This window comes from Oncorhynchus keta, chromosome 20, assembly GCF_023373465.1.
Source record: "Oncorhynchus keta strain PuntledgeMale-10-30-2019 chromosome 20, Oket_V2, whole genome shotgun sequence".
In the NCBI taxonomy this organism is placed as follows: domain Eukaryota; kingdom Metazoa; phylum Chordata; class Actinopteri; order Salmoniformes; family Salmonidae; genus Oncorhynchus; species Oncorhynchus keta.
The window spans coordinates 21,954,282-21,972,324 of NC_068440.1; the positions used below are offsets into that span (position 1 = coordinate 21,954,282).

Below are 18,043 nucleotides of genomic sequence, written 5' to 3' on the forward strand. Positions count from 1 at the left end.
TTAGCATTAGCTAATGTTTATGTTACCCCAGCGGTTTGTTTACCCACCATTTGATTTAACACTATATCCCTGGTTAGAATCCCTTGCTAACTACCAGTGAATGCTGCCACAAGGTTGTCCTGAGGTTGTCAGAGCGTTGTGGGAGGGTTCCCCTACTCTGATTGGCCAAGCACAGAGAGAGGGGTCCAAGCCATGTGTGTGTGTGTGTGTGTGTGTGTGTGTGTGTGTGTGTGTGTGTGTGTGTGTGAGAGAGAGAGCACCAGGGCAATGGAAGGCACTACAATGGAGACCTTTCCTCTAACCTTTGACCCCAGTGTCTGTGTGGCCAATCAGATGACACTCTCTTTCCTCCTCTGTCTCTGTCCCTTCTTCTCCCCCATCCCTCTTTCACTTGGCTCATTCGCTCCGTGGAACAGACACTAGAGTATTGTGCTAGAACACCGGATAGGAGCTTGTGTTTTTACAAAATAATCAGTTCATTACATCATCAGAACAATAATCATATAATATCAATAACAACATTTACTTAAAAAAAAAAATATTGTGTCACATTTTTATATATTTTTTTCCAGCTGATATATTTTTTTTACATTTTTTTTAAAAAGTGTATTTATATTTTTTAAAGAAATGTTTGGGTCCGTGGAGAGACGGGCACTCTCAGTAACAACTGACATGGAGGACAGGAACATAGGAGAGAAGAGAGGGAGGAAGATACGGGAGAAGGATGGGAAGGAGATGTGAAGCGACAGGACGGGAAGGGAGCTGGAGTGATAAGCATCTCTCTGTGTGTGTTATGCGTAGAACTCCTCCTGTTTGTCAGCTTTCTGGTAGGTGACGGTGGCTTGCTTGGGTTCCTCCAGTGTGTAGCTGCCTTCATCTTTCTTCTTCATCCTGTACACCAGCAGCATGACCAGGAACGCTGCAAACAGGGCCCCTACCACGCCCCCCACTATCACCGCTGTGGACGGAGAGATAGAGGAAGGGATGGTAGGGAGAGGGAGGTAGGGACAGAGTGGGAGGAAGGGAGAAAGTAAGAGGAAGGGGGAAACAGAGAGAGAGAGAGACATATGGTCAAACAATGTAGAACTAATTCTGAATAGGACAAAAGATTCAGAACATGTAAAGAACAGAGACACATACACTAATGCCATGCAAGTGGTTGAAGTGGGCTAGCGCTGACCACTGGTATACAGACCACTGGTATACAGACCACTGGTGTCTCTAATTGTCTACTGCTTCTATATGTCTTCTGGAGAATATGGAATCTAAATAGATTCAAATATAATAAAATTACCCCGGTATGGTAAATTAAATGAGTTTAGTGAGTAACGGCATCTTCAAGTACCACTTTAAGCACTGCAGGCAATGCTAACATATGAACTGACGTCTGTCATGATCATCTATTATACCCCAAGCTGTGTGTATTTACATAGTATCTACATAGTACACGCTATCATGTGTCATGACCGTCCCTACATATTAAGATCCCGTGTCACTAACACACACAAATCATGTGTAGGCTACTGTTCCTACATACTACAACACACTAACAGCATGTGTCCAGCGCACAGACACACTAAGGACACAGTTAGCCTGCTTTGACTCCTGCTCTTTACCGATCACCACGAAGTCAGCGAAAACCACCGCCAGCAGGCAAGCAATCAGAATGGCTGGGGGAGACACAGACAGCCAATCAGAATAAAGACAAAAGCTACGCCCGTCAGAAGAATACGGAGAGATAAAGAGATAGAGAGAGAAGGAGTGAGACATACTAGTAGAGGGAAAGAGAGAGAATGAGTGAGACATACTAGTAGAGGGAAGAGAGAGAAGGAGTGAGACATACTAGTAGAGGGAAAGAGACAGAATGAGTGAGACATACTAGTAGAGGGAAAGAGAGGAGTGAGACATACTGGCAGAGGGAAAGAGAGGAGTGAGACATACTAGTAGAGGGAAAGAGAGGAGTGAGACATACTAGTAGAGGGAAAGAGGAGTGAGACATACTAGTAGAGGGAAAGAGAGGAGTGAGACATACTAGTAGAGGGAAAGAGAGGAGTGAGACGTACTAGTAGAGGGAAAGAGAGGAGTGAGACATACTAGTAGAGGGAAAGAGAGGAGTGAGACATACTAGTAGAGGGAAAGAGAGGAGTGAGACATACTAGTAGAGGGAAAGAGAGGAGTGAGACATACTAGTAGAGGGAAAGAGAGGAGTGAGACATACTAGTAGAGGGAAAGAGAGGAGTGAGACATACTAGTAGAGGGACAGAGAGAGAAGGAGTGAGACATACTAGTAGAGGGAAAGAGAGAGAGGAGTGAGACATAATAGTAGAGGGAAAGAGAGGAGTGAGACATACTAGTAGAGGGAAAGAGAGAGAAGGAGTGAGACATACTAGTAGAGGGACAGAGAGAGAAGGAGTGAGACATACTAGTAGAGCGACAGAGAGAGAAGGAGTGAGACATACTAGTAGAGGGACAGAGAGAGAAGGAGTGAGACATACTAGTAGAGGGACAGAGAGAGAAGTAGTGAGACATACTAGTAGAGGGACAGAGAGAAAAGGAGTGAGACATACTGGTAGAGGGAAAGAGAGAGAGGAGTGATATATACTAGTAGAGGGACAGAGAGAGAAGGAGTGAGACATACTAGTAGAGGGAAAGAGAGAGAGAGGAGTGAGACATACTAGTAGAGGGACAGAGAGAGGAGTGAGACATACTGGTAGAGGGAAAGAGAGAGAGGAGTGATATCTACTAGTAGAGGGACAGAGAGAGGAGTGAGACATACTAGTAGAGGGAAAGAGAGGAGTGAGACGTACTAGTAGAGGGAAAGAGAGGAGTGAGACATACTAGTAGAGGGACAGAGAGAGAAGGAGTGAGACATACTAGTAGAGGGAAAGAGAGAGAGAGGAGTGAGACATACTAGTAGAGGGAAAGAGAGAGAGAGAGGAGTGAGACATACTAGTAGAGGGACAGAGAGAGAAGGAGTGAGACATACTAGTAGAGGGAAAGAGAGAGAGGAGTGAGACATACTAGTAGAGGGACAGAGAGAGGAGTGAGACATACTAGTAGAGGGAAGGAGAGAGAAGGAGTGAGACATACTAGTAGAGGGAAAGAGAGAGAATGAGTGAGACATACTAGTAGAGGGAAAGAGAGGAGTGAGACATACTAGTAGAGGGAAAGAGAGGAGTGAGACATACTAGTAGAGGGAAAGAGAGGAGTGAGACATACTAGTAGAGGGAAAGAGAGGAGTGAAACATACTAGTAGAGGGACAGAGAGAGGAGTGAGACATACTAGTAGAGGGAAAGAGAGAGAGGAGTGAGACATACTAGTAGAGGTACAGAGAGAGGAGTGAGGCATACTAGTAGAGGGAAGGAGAGAGAAGGAGTGAGACATACTAGTAGAGGGAAAGAGAGGAGTGAGACATACTAGTAGAGGGAAAGAGAGGAGTGAGACATACTAGTAGAGGGAAAGAGAGGAGTGAGACATACTAGTAGAGGGAAAGAGAGGAGTGAGACATACTAGTAGAGGGAAAGAGAGGAGTGAGACATACTAGTAGAGGGACAGAGAGAGAGAAGGAGTGAGACATACTAGTAGAGGGAAAGAGAGAGAGGAGTGAGACATACTAGTAGAGGGAAAGAGAGGAGTGAGACATACTAGTAGAGGGAAAGAGAGAGAAGGAGTGAGACATACTAGTAGAGGGAAAGAGAGAGAGGGAGTGAGACATACTAGTAGATGGAAAGAGAGAGAAGGAGTGAGACATACTAGTAGAGGGAAAGAGAGAGAGGAGTGAGACATACTAGTAGAGGGAAAGAGAGAGAAGGAGTGAGACATACTAGTAGAGGGAAAGAAAGAGAGGAGTGAGACATACTAGCAGAGGGAAAGAGAGGAGTGAGACATACTAGTAGAGAAAGAGGGAGTGAGACATACTAGTAGAGGGAAAGAGAGGAGTGAGACATACTAGTAGAGGGAAAGAGAGGAGTGAGACATACTAGTAGATGGAAAGAGAGGAGTGAGACATACTAGTAGAGGGAAAGAGAGAGAAGGAGTGAGACATACTAGTAGAGGGAAAGAGAGAGAGGGAGTGAGACATACTAGTAGATGGAAAGAGAGAGAAGGAGTGAGACATACTAGTAGAGGGAAAGAGAGAGAGGAGTGAGACATACTAGTAGAGGGAAAGAGAGAGAAGGAGTGAGACATACTAGTAGAGGGAAAGAAAGAGAGGAGTGAGACATACTAGCAGAGGGAAAGAAATGAGACATACTAGTAGAGGGAAAGAGAGGAGTGAGACATACTAGTAGAGGGAAAAGAGGACATACTAGAGAGGGAAAGAGAGGAGTGAGACATACTAGTAGAGGAAAGAGAGAGAAGGAGTGAGACATACTAGTAGAGGAAAGAGAGAGAGGGAGTGAGACATACTAGTAGATGGAAAGAGAGAGAAGGAGTGAGACATACTAGTAGAGGGAAAGAAGAGAGGAGTGAGACATACTAGTAGAGGGAAAGAGAGAGAAGAGTGAGACATACTAGTAGAGGAAAGAGAGGAGTGAGACATACTAGCAGAGGGAAAGAAGGAATACTAGTAGAGGGAAAGAGAAGTGAGACATACTAGTAGAGGGAAAGAGAGGAGTGAGACATACTAGTAGAGGGAAAGAGAGAAGGAGTGAGACATACTAGTAGAGGGAAAGAGAGAGAGGGAGTGAGACATACTAGTAGAGGGAAAGAGAGAGAAGGAGTGAGACATACTAGTAGAGGGAAAGAGAGAGAGGAGTGAGACATACTAGTAGAGGGAAAGAGAGAGAAGGAGTGAGACATACTGGTAGAGGGAAAGAGAGAGAGTGAGTGAGACATACTAGTAGAGGGAAGAGAGGAGTGAGACATACTGGTAGAGGGAAAGAGAGGAGTGAGACATACTAGTAGAGGGAAAGAGGAGTGAGACATACTAGTAGAGGGAAAGAGAGGAGTGAGACATACTAGTAGATGGAAAGAGAGAGACATACTAGAGGGGAAAGAGAGGAGTGAGACATACTAGTAGATGGAAAGAGAGAGAGAAGAGTGAGACATACTAGTAGAGGGGAAAGAAAGAGACATACTAGTAGAGGGAAAGAGAGAAGGAGTGAGACATACTAGTAGAGGGAAAGAGAGAGAGTGAGACATACTAGTAGAGGAAAGACATACTAGTAGAGGAAAGAGGAGTGAGACATACTAGTAGAGGAAAGAGAGGAGTGAGACATACTAGTAGAGGGAAAGAGAGGAGTGAGACATACTAGTAGAGGACAGAAAGAGAGTGAGACATACTAGTAGAAGAGAGAGGAGTGAGACATACTAGTAGAGGGACAGAGAGAGAGAGGAGTGAGACATACTAGTAGAGGGACAGAGAGAGAAGGAGTGAGACATACTAGTAGAGGGACAGAGAGAGAGGAGTGAGACATACTAGTAGAGGAAAGAGAGAGAGGAGTGAGACATACTAGTAGAGGGACAAGAGAGGAATAGTAGAGGGACAGAGAGGAGTGAGACATACTAGTAGAGGAAAGAGAGAGAAGGAGTGAGACATACTAGTAGAGGGAAAGAGACAGGAGTGAGACATACTAGTAGAGGAAAGGAGGAGAGGAAAGAGAGGAGTGAGACATACTAGTAGAGGGAAGAGAGGGTGAGACATACTAGAGAGGAAAGAGAGGAGTGAGACATACTAGTAGAGGGAAGAGGAGTGAGACATACTAGTAGAGGGAAGAGAGAGTAGAGGGAGTGAGACATACTAGTAGAGGGAAAGAAGAGAGAGGAGGAGTGAGACATACTAGTAGAGGGAAGAGAGAGAGAGGAGTGAGACATACTAGTAGAGGGAAAAGAGAGAGACATACTAGTAGAGGGAAGAGACATACATAGTAGGGAAAGAGAGAGAGTGAGACATACTAGTAGAGGAAAGAGAGGAGTGAGACATACTAGTAGAGGGAAAGAGAGAGAAGGAGTGAGACATACTAGTAGAGGGAAAGAGAGGAGAGAAGGGTGAGACATACTAGTAGAGGGAAAGAGAGGGAGTGAGACATACTAGTAGAGGGAAAGAGAGGAGTGAGACATACTAGTAGAGGAAAGAGAGGAGTGAGACATACTAGTAGAGGAAAGAGAGAGATATACTAGTAGAGGGAAGAGAGGAGTGAGACATACTAGTAGAGGAAAGAGAGAGAAGGAGTGAGACATACTAGTAGAGGGACAGAGAGAAGGATTAGTGAGACATACTAGTAGAGGAAAGAGAAGGAGTGAGACATACTAGTAGAGGGAAGAGAGGAGTGAGACATACTAGGAGGAAAGAGAGAGAGGAGTGAGACATACTAGTAGAGGAAAGAGAGGGAAAGAGGAGTGAGACATACTAGTAGAGGGACAAGAGAGAGAGAGTGAGACATACTAGTAGAGGGAAAGAGAGAGAGTGAGACATACTAGTAGAGGGAAAGAGAGAGAGAGGAGTGAGACATACTAGTAGAGGGACAGAGAGAGAGGAGTGAGACATACTAGTAGAGGGAAAGAGAGAGAGGAGTGAGACATACTAGACAGAGAGGAGTACTAGTAGAGGAAGAGAGAGAAGGAGTGAGACATACTAGTAGAGGGAAAGAGAGAGAATGAGTGAGACATACTAGTAGAGGGAAAGAGAGGAGACATACTAGAGAGGAGTGAGACATACTAGTAGAGGGAAAGAGAGGAGTGAGACATACTAGTAGAGGAAAGAGAGGAGTGAAACATACTAGTAGAGGGACAGAGGAGGAGTGAGACATACTAGTAGAGGGGAAAGAGAGAGGGAGTGAGACATACTAGTAGAGGTACAGAGAGAGGAGTGAGACATACTAGTAGAGGGAAGGAGAGAGAAGGAGTGAGACATACTAGTAGAGGGAAAGAGAGGAGTGAGACATACTAGTAGAGGGAAAGAGAGGAGTGAGACATACTAGTAGAGGGAAGGAAAGTGAGACATACTAGTAGAGGGAAGAGAGGAGTGAGACATACTAGTAGAGGGACAGAGAGAGAAGGAGTGAGACATACTAGTAGAGGGAAAGAGAGAGAGGAGTGAGACATACTAGTAGAGGGAAAGAGAGGAGTGAGACATACTAGTAGAGGGAAAGAGAAAGTGAGACGACTAGTAGAGGGGAAAGAGAGGAGTGAGACATACTAGTAGAGGGACAGAGAGAGAAGGAGTGAGACATACTAGTAGAGGGACAGAGAGAAAAGGAGTGAGACATACTAGTAGAGGGACAGAGAGAGAAGGGAGTGAGACATACTAGTAGAGGAACAGAGAGAGAAAGTGAGACATACTAGTAGAGGGAAGAGAGAGAGAGTGAGACATACTAGTAGAGGGACAGAGAGAGGAGTGAGACATACTAGTAGAGGGAAAGAGAGAAGGAGTGAGACATACTAGTAGAGGGAAAGAGACAGAATGAGTGAGACATACTAGTAGAGGAAAGAGAGGAGTGAGACATACTGGTAGAGGGAAAGAGGAGGAGTGAGACATACTAGTAGAGGGAAAGAGAGGAGTGAGACATACTAGTAGAGGGAAAGAGAGGAGTGAGACATACTAGTAGAGGGAAGAGAGAGGAGTGAGACATACTAGTAGAGGGAAAGAGAGACGTAGAGAGGGAAAGTGAGACATACTAGTAGAGGGAAAGAGAGGAGTGAGACATACTAGTAGAGGAAAGACAGGAGAGTAGAGGAAAGGAGGAGTGAGACATACTAGTAGAGGGAAAGAGAGGAGTGAGACATACTAGTAGAGGGAAAGAGAGGAGTGAGACATACTAGTAGAGGGACAGAGAGAAGGAGTGAGACATACTAGTAGAGGGGGAAGAGAGGGAAAGAGAGGAGTGAGACATACTAGTAGAGGGAAGAGAGAGAAGGAGTGAGACATACTAGTAGAGGACAGAGAGAGAAGGAGTGAGACATACTAGTAGAGCGACAGAGAGGAGTGAGACATACTAGTAGAGGGACAGAGAGAGAAGGAGTGAGACATACTAGTAGAGGGACAGAGAGAGAAGTAGTGAGACATACTAGTAGAGGGACATAGAGAAAAGGAGTGAGACATACTGGTAGAGGGAAAGAGAGAGAGGAGTGATATATACTAGTAGAGGGACAGAGAGAGGAGTGAGACATACTAGTAGAGGGAAAGAGAGGAGTGAGACGTACTAGTAGAGGGAAAGAGAGGAGTGAGACATACTAGTAGAGGGACAGAGAGAGAAGGAGTGAGACATACTAGTAGAGGGAAAGAGAGAGAGAGGAGTGAGACATACTAGTAGAGGGACAGAGAGAGGAGTGAGACATACTGGTAGAGGGAAAGAGAGAGAGGAGTGATATCTACTAGTAGAGGGACAGAGAGAGGAGTGAGACATACTAGTAGAGGGAAAGAGAGGAGTGAGACGTACTAGTAGAGGGAAAGAGAGGAGTGAGACATACTAGTAGAGGGACAGAGAGAGAAGGAGTGAGACATACTAGTAGAGGGAAAGAGAGAGAGAGGAGTGAGACATACTAGTAGAGGGAAAGAGAGAGAGAGGAGTGAGACATACTAGTAGAGGGACAGAGAGAGAAGGAGTGAGACATACTAGTAGAGGGAAAGAGAGAGAGGAGTGAGACATACTAGTAGAGGGACAGAGAGAGGAGTGAGACATACTAGTAGAGGGAAGGAGAGAGAAGGAGTGAGACATACTAGTAGAGGGAAAGAGAGAGAATGAGTGAGACATACTAGTAGAGGGAAAGAGAGGAGTGAGACATACTAGTAGAGGGAAAGAGAGGAGTGAGACATACTAGTAGAGGGAAAGAGAGGAGTGAGACATACTAGTAGAGGGAAAGAGAGGAGTGAAACATACTAGTAGAGGGACAGAGAGTGAGACATACTAGTAGAGGGAAAGAGAGAGAGGGAGTGAGACATACTAGTAGAGGTACAGAGAGAGGAGTGAGGCATACTAGTAGAGGGAAGGAGAGAGAAGGAGTGAGACATACTAGTAGAGGGAAAGAGAGGAGTGAGACATACTAGTAGAGGGAAAGAGAGGAGTGAGACATACTAGTAGAGGGAAAGAGAGGAGTGAGACATACTAGTAGAGGGAAGAGAGACATACTAGTAGAGGGAAAGAGAGAGAAGGAGTGAGACATACTAGTAGAGGGAAAGAGAGAGAGGAGTGAGACATACTAGTAGAGGGAAAGAGAGGAGTGAGACATACTAGTAGAGGGAAAGAGAGGAGTGAGACATACTAGTAGAGGGAAAGAGAGGAGTGAGACATACTAGTAGAGGGAAAGAGAGAGAAGGAGTGAGACATACTAGTAGAGGGAAAGAGAGAGAGGGAGTGAGACATACTAGTAGATGGAAAGAGAGAGAAGGAGTGAGACATACTAGTAGAGGAAAGAGAGAGAGAGTGAGACATACTAGTAGAGGAAAGAGAGAGAGGAGTGAGACATACTAGTAGAGGGAAAGAGAGAGGAGTGAGACATACTAGTAGAGGGAAAGAGGAGAGACATACTAGTAGAGGGAAAGAGAGGAGTGAGACATACTAGTAGAGGGAAAGAGAGATACTAGTAGAGGAAAAGAGAGGAGTGAGACATACTAGTAGAGGGAAAGAGAGAGAAGGAGTGAGACATACTAGTAGAGGGAAAGAGAGAGAGGGAGTGAGACATACTAGTAGATGGAAAGAGAGAGAAGGAGTGAGACATACTAGTAGAGGGAAAGAGAGAGAGGAGTGAGACATACTAGTAGAGGGAAAGAGAGAGAAGGAGTGAGACATACTAGTAGAGGGAAAGAAAGAGAGGAGTGAGACATACTAGCAGAGGGAAAGAGAGGAGTGAGACATACTAGTAGAGGGAAAGAGAGGAGTGAGACATACTAGTAGAGGGAAAGAGAGGAGTGAGACATACTAGTAGAGGGAAAGAGAGGAGTGAGACATACTAGTAGAGGGAAAGAGAGAGAAGGAGTGAGACATACTAGTAGAGGGAAAGAGAGAGAGGGAGTGAGACATACTAGTAGATGGAAAGAGAGAGAAGGAGTGAGACATACTAGTAGAGGGAAAGAGAGAGAGGAGTGAGACATACTAGTAGAGGGAAAGAGAGAGAAGGAGTGAGACATACTAGTAGAGGGAAAGAAAGAGAGGAGTGAGACATACTAGCAGAGGGAAAGAGAGGAGTGAGACATACTAGTAGAGGGAAAGAGAGGAGTGAGACATACTAGTAGAGGGAAAGAGAGGAGTGAGACATACTAGTAGAGGGAAAGAGAGAGAAGGAGTGAGACATACTAGTAGAGGGACAGAGAGAGAAGGAGTGAGACATACTAGTAGAGCGACAGAGAGAGAAGGAGTGAGACATACTAGTAGAGGGACAGAGAGAGAAGGAGTGAGACATACTAGTAGAGGGACAGAGAGAGAAGGAGTGAGACATACTGGTAGAGGGAAAGAGAGAGAGGAGTGAGATATACTAGTAGAGGGACAGAGAGAGGAGTGAGACATACTGGTAGAGGGAAAGAGAGGAGTGAGACATACTGGTAGAGGGAAAGAGAGGAGTGAGACATACTAGTAGAGGGAAAGAGAGGAGTGAGACATACTAGTAGATGGAAAGAGAGGAGTGAGACATACTAGTAGAGGGAAAGAGAGGAGTGAGACATACTAGTAAATGGAAAGAGAGAGAAGGAGTGAGACATACTAGTAGAGGGAAAGAGAGAGAGGAGTGAGACATACTAGTAGAGGGAAAGAGAGAGAAGGAGTGAGACATACTAGTAGAGGGAAAGAGAGAGAGGAGTGAGACATACTAGTAGAGGGAAAGAGAGGAGTGGAACATACTAGTAGAGGGAAAGAGGAGTGAGACATACTAGTAGAGGGAAAGAGAGGAGTGAGACATACTAGTAGAGGGAAAGAGAGAGAAGGAGCGAGACATACTAGTAGAGGGACAGAGAGAGAAGGAGTGAGACATACTAGTAGAGGAAAAGAGAGAGAGGAGTGAGACATACTAGTAGAGGGACAGAGAGAGGAGTGAGACATACTAGTAGAGGGACAGAGAGAGGAGTGAGACATACTAGTAGAGGGAAAGAGAGGAGTGAGGCATACTAGCAGAGGGAAAGAGAGGAGTGAGACATACTAGTAGAGGGAAAGAGAGGAGTGAGACATATTAGTAGAGGGAAAGAGAGGAGTGAGACATACTAGTAGAGGGAAAGAGAGAGAAGGAGTGAGACATACTAGTAGAGGGACAGAGAGAGAAGGAGTGAGACATACTAGTAGAGGGACAGAGAGAGAAGGAGTGAGACATACTAGTAGAGGGAAAGAGAGAGAAGAGTGAGACATACTAGTAGAGGGACAGAGAGAGGAGTGAGACATACTAGTAGAGGGAAAGAGAGGAGTGAGACATACTAGTAGAGGGAAAGAGAGGAGTGAAATATACTAGTAGAGGGAAAGAGAGGAGTGAGACATACTAGTAGAGGGAAAGAGAGAGAAGGAGTGAGATATACTAGTAGAGGGAAAGAGAGAGAAGGAGTGAGATATACTAGTAGAGGGAAAGAGAGAGAAGGAGTGAGACATACTAGTAGAGGGAAAGAGAGAGAAGGAGTGAGACATACTAGTAGAGGGACAGAGAGAGGAGTGAGACATACTAGTAGAGGGAAAGAGAGGAGTGAGACATACTAGTAGAGGGAAAGAGAGAGAAGGAGTGAGACATACTAGTAGAGGGAAAGAGAGAGAAGGAGTGAGACATACTAGTAGAGGGAAAGAGAGAGAAGGAGTGAGACATACTAGTAGAGGGAAAGAGAGAGAGAGGAGTGAGACATACTAGTAGAGGGAAAGAGAGAGAAGGAGAGAGATATACTAGTAGAGGGAAAGAGAGAGAGAGGAGTGAGACATACTAGTAGAGGGAAAGAGAGAGAAGGAGAGAGACATACTAGTAGAGGGAAAGAGAGAGAGGCGTGAGACATACTAGTAGAGGGAAAGAGAGAGAAGGAGAGAGACATACTAGTAGAGGGAAAGAGAGAGAAGGAGAGAGACATACTAGTAGAGGGAAAGAGAGAGAAGGAGAGAGATATACTAGTAGAGGGAAAGAGAGAGAGAGGAGTGAGACATACTAGTAGAGGGAAAGAGAGAGAAGGAGAGAGACATACTAGTAGAGGGAAAGAGAGAGAAGGAGAGAGATATACTAGTAGAGGGAAAGAGAGAGAGAGGAGTGAGACATACTAGTAGAGGGAAAGAGAGAGAAGGAGAGAGACATACTAGTAGAGGGAAAGAGAGAGAGGCGTGAGACATACTAGTAGAGGGAAAGAGAGAGAAGGAGAGAGACATACTAGTAGAGGGAAAGAGAGAGAAGGAGAGAGACATACTAGTAGAGGGAAAGAGAGAGAAGGAGAGAGATATACTAGTAGAGGGAAAGAGAGAGAAGGAGAGAGACATACTAGTAGAGGGAAAGAGAGAGAGAGGCGTGAGACATACTAGTAGAGGGAAAGAGAGAGAAGGAGAGAGATATACTAGTAGAGGGAAAGAGAGAGAGAGGAGTGAGACATACTAGTAGAGGGAAAGAGAGAGAAGGAGAGAGACATACTAGTAGAGGGAAAGAGAGAGAGGCGTGAGACATACTAGTAGAGGGAAAGAGAGAGAAGGAGAGAGACATACTAGTAGAGGGAAAGAGAGAGGAGAGAGACATACTAGTAGAGGGAAAGAGAGAGAGGCGTGAGACATACTAGTAGAGGGAAAGAGAGAGAGGAGTGAGACATACTAGTAGAGGGAAAGAGAGAGAAGGAGAGAGACATACTAGTAGAGGGAAAGAGAGAGAGAGGCGTGAGACATACTAGTAGAGGGAAAGAGAGAGAAGGAGAGAGACATACTAGTAGAGGGAAAGAGAGGAGTGAGACATACTAGTAGAGGGAAAGAGAGAGGCGTGAGACATACTAGTAGAGGGAAAGAGAGAGAAGGAGAGAGATATACTAGTGGAGGGAAAGGTTTGCTATGGGTGGTTTTATTTTTCAGACTGACCGACAGACAGTGTTGTGTGTGTCCTCACCTATCAGAACCTCCTTCCTCTCCAAGATGTTCTTCTGAGGAAGTTGAGCGGCAGAACTTCCTGTGTTAATTGTGTTGCCAATCAGATCAGGTTCTGCCCCAGTCTCCATGCCAAGGCCACGACCAACAACCTCGTTGCCCTGGCGACGGTCCTCCTCCCGGATCTCAAAGTCTCCGCTGGGTCCATTAACCCCTAATTCATTATTCTGAGAGAGAGACAGAAAGAGGGACAGAGAGAGAGAGAGAGAGAGAGAAAGACAGAAAGAGGGACAGAGAGAGAGAGAGACAGAGAGAGAGAGAGAGAGGGACAGAAAGAGAGAGAGAAAGAGGGACAGAGAGAGAGAGAAAGAGGGACAGAGAGAGAGAGACAGAGAGAGAGAGAGAGAGAGAGAGAGAGAAAGAGGGACAGAGAGAGAGGACAGGAGAGAGAGAGAGGGACAGAGAGAGAGAGAGAGAGGGACAGAGAGAGAGAGAGGACAGAAAGAGAGACAGGAGAGAGAGAGAGAGAGAGAGAGAGAGAGAGAGAGAGACGAGAGAGAGAGAGAGAGAGAGAGAGGACAGAGAGAGAGAGAGAGGAGAGGACAGAGAGAGAGAGGGACAGAGAGAGAGAGAGAGAGAGAGAGAGAGAGAGAGGGACAGAGAAAGAGGGAGAGAGGGACAGAGAGAGGGACAGAGAGAGAGACACAGAGGACAGAGAGAGAGAGAGAGGGACAGAGAGAGAGAGAGGACAGAGAGAGAGAGAGGACAGAGAGAGAGAGGGGACAGAGAGAGAGAGAGACAGGAGAGAGAGAGGGGACAGAGAGAGAGGGACAGAGAGAGAGAGGGACAGAGAGAGGAGGGACAGAGAGAGAGAGAGAGAGGGACAGAGAGAGAGAGAGGGGGAGAGAGAGAGAGAGAGAGAGGACAGAGAGAGAGAGAGAGAGAGAGAGGGACAGAGAGAGAGAGAGAGAGAGAGAGACAGAAAGAGGGGACAGAGAGAGAGGGACAGAGAGAGAGAGAGAGGGACAGAGAGAGAGAGAGGAGAGAGAGAGAGAGAGGACAGAGAGAGAGGGACAGAGAGAGAGAGGGAGAGAGAGGGAGAGAGAGAGAGGGGACAGAGAGAGAGAGGACAGAGAGAGGGACAGAGAGAGAGAGAGAGGGACAGAGAGAGAGAGGAGAGAGAGAGAGAGGGACAGAGAGAGAGAGAGAGAGAGAGAGAAAGAGAGAGGAGCGAAGAGGGACAGAGAGAGAGAGAGGACAGAGAGAGAGAGAGGGACAGAGAGAGAGAGAGAGAGAGAGGAGAGAGAGAGAGAGAGAGAGAGAGAGAGAGAGAGAGAGGGACAGAGAGAGAGAGAGAGAGAGGGACAGAGAGAGAGAGAGAGAGGACAGAGAGAGAGGGACAGAGAGAGAGAGAGGGGACAGAGAGGGACAGAGAGAGACACAGAGAGAGAGGACAGAGAGAGAGAGAGAGGGACAGAGAGAGGGACAGAGAGAGAGAGAGAGGACACAGAGAGAGAGAGAGAGAGGGACAGAGAGAGAGAGAGAGAGGGACAGAGAGAGAGAGAGGGACAGAGAGAGAGAGAGAGAGAGAGAGAGAGAGAGAGGGACACAGAGAGAGAGAGAGGAGAGAGGGACACAGAGAGGGACACAGAGAGAGAGAGAGAGGGACACAGAGAGAGAGAGAGAGGGACACACAGAGAGAGAGAGAGAGAGGGACAGAGAGAGAGAGAGAGAGAGAGAGAGAGAGAGAGGACAGAGAGAGACAGAGAGAGGACAGAGAGAGAGAGGGACAGAGAGAGAGAGAGGGGGGACAGAGAGAGAGGGGGGACAGAGAGAGAGAGAGGGACAGAGAGAGAGAGGGACCGAGAGAGAGAGGACAGAGAGAGAGAGAGGAGGGACAGAGAGAGAGAGAGACACAGAGAGAGAGAGAGAGAGAGAGAGTGGGACAGAGAGAGAGAGAGAGAGAGAGAGAGAGGGACAGAGAGGAGAGAGAGAGAGACAGAGAGAGAGAGAGAGAGAGAGGGACAGAGAGAGAGAGGACAGAGAGAGAGAGAGGGACAGAGAGAGAGAGAGAGAGAGAGAGAGAGAGAGAGAGAGAGAGAGAGACAGAGACAGAGACAGAGAGAGAGAGGGGACAGAGAGAGAGAGGGACAGAGAGAGAGAGGGACAGAGAGAGAGGGACAGAGAGAGAGAGGGACAGAGAGAGAGAGGGACAGAGAGAGGGACAGAGAGAGAGAGGGACAGAGAGAGAGAGAGAGAGAGAGAGAGACAGAGAGAGGGACAGAGAGAGAGAGAGAGAGGACAGAGAGAGAGAGAGAGAGGGGGACAGAGAGAGAGAGGAGAGAGGGACAGAGAGAGAGAGAGAGAGGGACAGAGAGAGAGAGAGGGGACAGAGAGAGAGAGAGAGAGAGAGAGGGACACAGAGAGAGAGAGAGAGAGAGGGACACAGAGAGAGAGAGAGGGACACAGAGAGAGAGAGAGAGGGACACACAGAGAGAGAGAGAGAGGGACAGAGAGAGAGAGAGAGAGAGGACAGAGGAGAGAGAGAGAGAGAGAGGGACAGAGAGAGAGAGAGAGGGACAGAGAGAGAGAGGGGACAGAGAGAGAGAGAGAGGGGGACAGAGAGAGAGAGAGGGGACAGAGAGAGAGAGGGGACAGAGAGAGAGAGGACAGAGAGAGAGAGAGGGACAGAGAGAGAGAGAGAGAGGGACAGAGAGAGAGAGAGAGGGACACAGAGAGAGAGAGAGAGAGAGAGTGGGACAGAGAGAGAGAGAGAGAGGAGAGAGAGAGAGAGAGACAGAGAGAGAGAGAGAGAGAGAGAGAGAGAGAGGGACAGAGAGGACAGAGAGAGAGAGAGGGACAGAGAGAGAGAGAGAGAGAGAGAGAGAGAGAGAGGACAGAGAGAGAGAGAGAGAGAGAGAGAGAGAGAGACAGAGACAGAGACAGAGAGAGAGGGGACAGAGAGAGAGGGGACAGAGAGAGAGAGAGGGACAGAGAGAGAGGGACAGAGAGAGAGAGAGGGACAGAGAGAGAGACAGAGAGAGAGAGAGAGAGGACAGAGAGAGAGAGAGAGAGAGAGAGAGACAGAGAGGACAGAGAGAGAGGACAGAGAGACAGAGAGAGAGAGAGAGACAGGGACACAGAGAGAGAGGGACACACAGAGAGAGAGAGAGAGAGAGAGAGAGAGAGAGAGAGAGAGAGAGAGAGAGAGAGAGAGAGAGAGAGAGAGCAAAATAATCAAAGGGTGATTGAGAGAGAAAGACACACAATTACCATGTCAGTTCAGATAGATTGTTGATTGGGGAAAGGGGATAGATACCTGGTCAGTTGTACAACTGAATGAGAACCCAAATAAACGTCACATTATCTCCAGAAGCTGTGGAGTGTTTCAGCCTATTTAGCTGGATGCTAATCGTGTAATTAATCATTAACGATGCTACTAACGAGGAGCCTCGCTCTTAACGAGGACCACCTGTGTCTCTCACTCCACATGTGATGGATAAATACACACAGGATACACACAAACACACACCATTGTCGTAGAAGGCTGCTGTGGGCGTGTGCTCCTCTCTGTGGGTGCGGCTTTAATTGGCGTGGTCACCAGAACACTGGGCCTAAAGGGGGCGGAGCTAGACCTCTCAGTTAGGGCTGGGCCAATCGTAGTGGGTGGAGCTGTTGTCTTTGGGAGGGGTGTGGTCTCTGCATCAGTAGTGGTCACTTCTTCCTCTTCTTCTTCTTCCGTGGTGGTCTCCATAGGCATACTGGTGGTGGGGTCTGGGGACAGGTAGACATCCTCGTCCTCTTCTTCTGTGGTGATCAGGTCCTGCACACCACTAGAGGGTACTACACTCTCCGCCAGAGGCGTCCCTGTGCTGGTGGTCGCCATGGGAACAGCTGCCGGGCCATGGGGTGAGATGGTGGTCTGGGCGGCTCTCGCTCTTTCACGTTCTCTTTCTCTTTCCCTCTCTATTTCCCGTTGCCTCTCTCTCTCTCTTTCTCTCTCCCTCTCCTTTTCTCTCTCCCTCTCCTTTTCTCTCTCCCTCTCTCTATCCCTCTCCCGCTCCATCTCCCTTACTCTCTCTCTTTCCCTCTCCCTCTCTCTCTCCCTCCCTCTCTCCCACTCTATCCCACTCTCCCCCTCTCCCTCAGTGGGTAGTGGGGTGGGGAGAGCGTCGGGGTTGGGATTGGGCTCGGCTGCAGGTGGGGCTGAGGGGGCGGGGCCAGTAGCCTGGGTGGTGGAAAGGGGAAGGGGCTCCTCAGTGCTGAAAGACACACCCACCGCTGTAGGGTTGACCTTCATCTCTGGAACTATGGAGAGAAAGAAAGAGGGAAGGAGATTAACTGTTAAAGGGATTAACTGTTAAACTAGTTATGAACAAAAAAACTTATTAGAGTGAGAGGAAATGAGAGAGATAGAATGGCTAAACACAGTCATAGAAGCTAATCTGAAACAGAAATAGAATGGCTAAACACAGTCATAGAAGCTAATATGAAACAGAAATAGAATGGCTAAACACAGTCATAGAAGCTAATCTGAAACAGAAATAGAATGGCTAAACACAGTCATAGAAGCTAATCTGAAACAGAAATAGAATGGCTAAACACAGTCATAGAAGCTAATCTGAAACAGAAATAGAATGGCTAAACACAGTCATAGAAGCTAATCTGAAACAGAAATAGAATGGCTAAACACAGTCATAGAAGCTAATCTGAAACAGAAATAAAATGGCTAAACACAGTCATAGAAGCTAATATGAAACAGAAATAGAATGGCTAAACACAGTCATAGAAGCTAATCTGAAACAGAAATAGAATGGCTAAACACAGTCATAGAAGCTAATCTGAAACAGAAATAGAATGGCTAAACACAGTCATAGAAGCTAATCTGAAACAGAAATAGAATGGCTAAACACAGTCATAGAAGCTAATCTGAAACAGAAATAGAATGGCTAAACACAGTCATAGAAGCTAATCTGAAACAGAAATAGAATGGCTAAACACAGTCATAGAAGCTAATCTGAAACAGAAATAGAATGGCTAAACACAGTCATAGAAGCTAATCTGAAACAGAAATAGAATGGCTAAACACAGTCAT

At 46.7% G+C, this 18,043-nt stretch overlaps 1 protein-coding gene across 1 annotated transcript in view; it reads right to left on the bottom strand.

Annotated features, from left to right (window-relative positions):
- Window positions 1-487: 487 nt before the first annotated feature.
- Window positions 488-18,043, bottom strand: part of sdc3 (syndecan 3) — a 51,882-nt gene continuing 34,326 nt past the window's right edge. The window contains exons 3-5 of the mRNA XM_052472297.1: window positions 16,481-17,256; window positions 12,971-13,175; window positions 488-958 (exon numbers count right to left, since the gene is read on the bottom strand). Of these exons, the coding sequence (XP_052328257.1) occupies window positions 792-958; window positions 12,971-13,175; window positions 16,481-17,256 (1,148 nt within the window). The 3' untranslated portion in view covers window positions 488-791. The remainder of the gene's footprint in view (window positions 959-12,970; window positions 13,176-16,480; window positions 17,257-18,043) is intronic.